The sequence below is a fragment of the Urtica dioica genome, chromosome 2 (assembly GCF_054948205.1).
Source record: "Urtica dioica subsp. dioica isolate 48M chromosome 2, U.dioica_male_clone48M_v1_H2, whole genome shotgun sequence".
In the NCBI taxonomy this organism is placed as follows: domain Eukaryota; kingdom Viridiplantae; phylum Streptophyta; class Magnoliopsida; order Rosales; family Urticaceae; genus Urtica; species Urtica dioica.
The window spans coordinates 31,408,770-31,413,498 of record NC_142757.1 but is presented as its reverse complement, the minus strand read 5'-3'; the positions used below and the strand labels follow the sequence as shown (position 1 = coordinate 31,413,498).

General features: G+C 48.5%; 1 protein-coding gene across 1 annotated transcript; it reads left to right on the top strand.

The window, feature by feature from the left end:
• Positions 1 to 2,098: 2,098 nt before the first annotated feature.
• Positions 2,099 to 2,548, top strand: LOC149404348 (uncharacterized). The gene has a single exon (XM_089607497.1). The coding sequence runs from the start codon at positions 2,099 to 2,101 to the stop codon at positions 2,546 to 2,548; it is 450 nt and encodes a 149-aa protein (XP_089463623.1).
• Positions 2,549 to 4,729: the final 2,181 nt, after the last annotated feature.

Here is a 4,729-nt window from a genome sequence, read left to right as displayed (position 1 = left end):
TGGATGACATGTTGGTCAAAAGTCTAAAAGCCCACGACCATGTCTGAGGCCTCAGGGAGATGTTCACGATCTTGTGGCGATACAAGATGAAGCTCAACCCCAACAAGTGTGCCTTCGGGGTTGAGTCTGGGAAATTCTTGGGATACATGGTAAGCCGTCGCTGGATCAAAGCCAATCCCAAGAAAATTATAAGAGCGATCTTAGAGATAAGATCGCCACAGAAAGTCAAAGAAGTGCAAAGCTTGACAGACATAATTGCTGCCCTGACGCGATTCGTGTCTAAAGCAACCGACAAATGCCAACCATTCTTCAAGGCCTTGAAGAAGACTGATGGGTTCGTGTGGACGGAGGAATACGAGAGGGCATCCCGTGAGATGAAGGCCTACTTACGCTCACCCCCGTTCTTGTCAAAGCTGAAGGACGGTGAGACTTGGTACATTTACCTCACGGTTTCCGATAGGGCCGCTAGCGTAGTCCTAATACACGAAGAAGACAAGGTCCAATGGCCGGTGTACTACATGAGCAAAGCGCTCCTCGATGTCGAGACTCGATACCAGGAGATCGAGATATTGTCCCTTGCTCTTGTCATGGGTGCAAGAAATCTGCGCCCTTATTTTCAAGCACATCCCATCACGGTGTGCACATGACATCCGATCGAGAAAGCTCTACAAAAAGGGACATCCTCGCGAATGGCCATCTGGTCACAAGAGCTGGGCGAGTACGGAATCGAGTTTCAATCAAGAACCACCATCAAAGGTCAAGCCCTCGTCGAATTCATGATGGAGTTTTCGTGCACACCTCGACTTGAGGAGGACTAGAAGGAAGAAGAAGATATGGAAGAAGGAGACAAGGAAGACAAGGGGGGCGACCGCATTGTGTCATCAAAGAAGAGAACTAGTGGCCCGATAGGGCCAACTTAGGAACTGCATGTGGATGGCGTGTCAAATGCTCGGGGGGCTGGTGCCAGCGTTGTACTCACAAATCTCGATAGGGAAAAATTGAGATACGCCCTGCGATTCGAGTTCAAATATTCCAATAACGAGGCAAAGTACGAAGCTCTGATCGTTGGTCTAGAGTTGGTAAATAGGCTAGAAGTCCGAAACCTATGCATCCATTGCGATTCATAACTCATTGTGAACCAGGTGAAGGGAGACTACGCAGCCAAGGAACCGAACATGATCACATACCTGTCCAAGAAGCAGATGAACCTCGAGGCTCTCTCATGGTTCGAGATAGTTCAAGTCCCTCACGAGTTAAACACCGAGGCCGACGCCTTGGCATGCCTCACATCAGGGATAGATGAAGAATGTGAAGGCAGCATGCCGATCGAGGTGCTAACTCGACTCTACGTCTCTAGAGGCGACGTGGGGGTGATTGATGACATACCACCCCCATCATGGATGACTTCACTAGTGGAATACCTCAAACGAGTGGTCGTCCTCGATGATATGGAAGAGGCGAAAAAGTTGAGAAGCTTGGTGCCAAATTATACAATGATGGGAGAAACCCTATTCAAGAGGGGACACTCGATGCCATTCCTTCGATGCCTAAACGAGATCGAAGCGAAAGCGCGCTTCGCAAGGTGCACGAAGGCTTATGCGGGAACCATGCTGTTGGACAATCTCTGACCCTGAAACTCTTGAGACTCGGGTACTTTTGGTCGACCTTGAAAAAGGACTCCCACGAGTAGGCCAAAAAGTGCGACAAATGTTAGAGGTTCTCTCAAGTTCCGCGCCAGGCACCCACACCGCTATGCCTGATCATCATGCCTTGGCCCTTCGCAAAGTGGGGAATCGATCTCATTCGCGAGTCGCCTACGGCCCCGCGACAATACAAACATGCGATCGTAGCGATCAATTATTTCACCAAGTGGGTGGAAGCGGAGCCTTTGGCGAAGATCACAGAGGCAAACACGACCAATTTCATTTAGAAGAAAATTATTTGCCGCTTTGGGATCCCCGCATCTATCGTGACTGACAATGGCAAGCAATTCGACAACGCACGCGTCTACGACATGTGCGAACAATTGAGGATCAGCAAGACATTCTCCTCCCCTCAGCATCCGTAGGCAAACGGCCAGGTGAAGGTGGTCAACAAGATGATAAAGGAGAATTTGAAGAAGAAGTTGGAAGAAAGGAAGAGAGCATGGGCCGACGAGCTTCCAATGGTTCTATGGGCATACTGGACGACCGCACAGAATGCGACTGGTGAAATTCCTTTTGCCCTCACATGTGGCGCCAAAGCCGTAGTCCCCGTCGAAACCAAGCTCCCGACTCTCTGCGTCGAAGAATTCGAGGAGGTCGTTAACGATGAAGAAATGAGGCTCGAGCTCGACCTCATAGACAAAAGAAGAGCGAACACACTGACCCGCCTTGCCACACAAAAGAGAAAGGTCGAGAAGTACTACAATTCTAAGGTCAAGCTTCGAAAGTTTACCGACGGAAGCCTCGTCCTTAGAAGGGTGTTCCAAAACACCAAAGTAAAGGGAGCGGAAGTCTTGGGTCCCACCTGGGAGGGTCCATATTGGGTGCGCAGTGTTATCGCATAAAAATGAACAACGATTTAAAACTACGGGTGGTTTGATCCAAGGCCGAACCAAGTGATCGCGCCCGAGCCAAGGTGTGAACTCGAAGGCCGAGATGCACCCTCCAAACCCGGAGGTGTGTTTTAGAAGGTGTGACCGTGCCAAATGTGGGATACCTACGTACCCGGGGTCCGGGATCAGGTCAGAACATAGTTCAAGGTGGTGGCAATGGCTATTTTGGACTCGGAAGTTGATAACTTAAGACTTTAGAGAAGGACCCTTCTCGTGGCTTCTATTGAAGTCTTTAGAGGGGTCGCTTGACTCGTGGCATATCGTTTTAACTCAAAGGTCAAGAAGCGAGGGAGCAGCTTGTGCTTTGTGAATACTCGAGTCTTAGAATTGGAACGCGCTCTATCGCCTGCTGGCGATGAGTTTTATGGAGGGGCATTATCAAACTCAACGTGTCATGACTGTGGATGACTTTCGCAATTTAATCGCCGTATTCCCGGTGTCAGGGCAATTGGGATTTCACATGGTCCGTGCCCGCGGCAACACGAGGCTGATTGATGACAATGACCCACCTAATCGCAGGTCGGGGGTGTGGGTTTCGACGGATGCTTTCGGTGAAACACCCCTTCATTTTGGTCGCATGGCGGACTTTCCGACGAAGCTCTCCTTCGTAAAGGAGATATCGGGCATGTCTGAGGCTTGCAAGGCGGGTGAGCGGTTCTGCTCTCCTGAGCTGATGGCGTTGATCGGATGGTTTCCATCCTTCGCCCCTGGCTTAGAGGAGGCGCTTCCGGTGGACAGGCCGCCTACTCCCGAGGCCAAGCCCGCTGGCACCGTTTCTCGAGGTACTTTGTTATTTCAAATTCCTTGTATTAGTTGAAATCTTAACATTTGTTGTTCAGCAGGTGCAGCTGCTAAGAGGAGAGCTCGGAGGCTGGCTTCAGCTTCTCGAAACCCTGAAAGGATGGTGGAGATCCGTTCCAAGGTTGCCAACCGTCGGACGAGAGAGGATCGCTCTGAAGCTACCTGCTCGATCGAGCAAGATTCTCGTGCCTCGCTGAAGAGAGCCTCTATCTCGATGCTTCCCGATGAGCATACTGAGTCCAAGAGGGTGAACTCTACGGTGGAGATGGAGGCCAGGGAGTCTTGTTGTCGCTCGTTTTCGGACAACTATTTAGGAGCCCAAAATGGTTAGACCCAAGGCCAAACCAAGTGGTCTCACTCCGGCCTGAACGTGTCGGACTTGGTATCCCAAGTCGTCCCTTAGTTGTGGATGAAGGTCACTTCGTCTCGATACCTAAAAAGCAGTAAAGGATACGTGAACTACAAAGGGGAAACAGAGGGGTTGCCTCTGTTTACCTCTCCGTTAAGCGGCGGAATTTTAAAAAGTTGATCTAGGGTTTAAGAAAAAGTTAAGCAGAATTGATGCGAGGGTTTAAGAAAAAGTTTAACGCTTCGTTAAGCGGCGGAATTAATCTAGGATTTAAGAAAAAGTTTAACGCTTCGTTAAGCGGCGGAATTTGAATAATTTTCTTTTCAAGTAAAAACGGTTTTTACTAACCTAGACAAAGAGCAAGTACATATAAATAAAAACTATAATGAGCATAGAAGTTTACTAACCTTTCTTGAAGCTTGAACTTTGAGAAGCTTTTGGAAAGTTTGCAACGCTAGTCTCCCCTCGCAGCACGTCTCTCTTTCTTTCCTCGACACCTCGAGCAACCACGAAAGTTTCTATAACTAAATCACTCGAAATAAAGGAATTAGTGAGTGGGCACTTTTAAACACTACGACTTAAGAACGAGTCTTGAAGTCGCAGAGCTAAACACTAGGTCAAATGAGGACCTAGGTGCCAAAACAAAAATCGAAAATAAACTAGAAAGAGAGAGGAAGGGGCGGCAACCATAAGTTCTAGAGAGAGAGGCTTTCAATCTCTAACTTATGTGGAATGAATGGAATGAGAGGAATGAGGGTCCTATTTATAGGAGAGGGGTTGGCCTTGGAAAGAAGTAGTTTCTTCTTATTTTCCAAGCCTTTATGAGCAATCTTTTATTACCCATTCCCATCCAAATATGCGCCCACCTCATGCTAATCCCCAAGGGATTAGTTTCCTCTTTTGGTTCCCTTCTTGGTTGCCTTGGCCGATTCTCCTTGTTTCCTCATAGAGGAAATTTGTTTCCTCTTTTTCTTTTGGCAAGT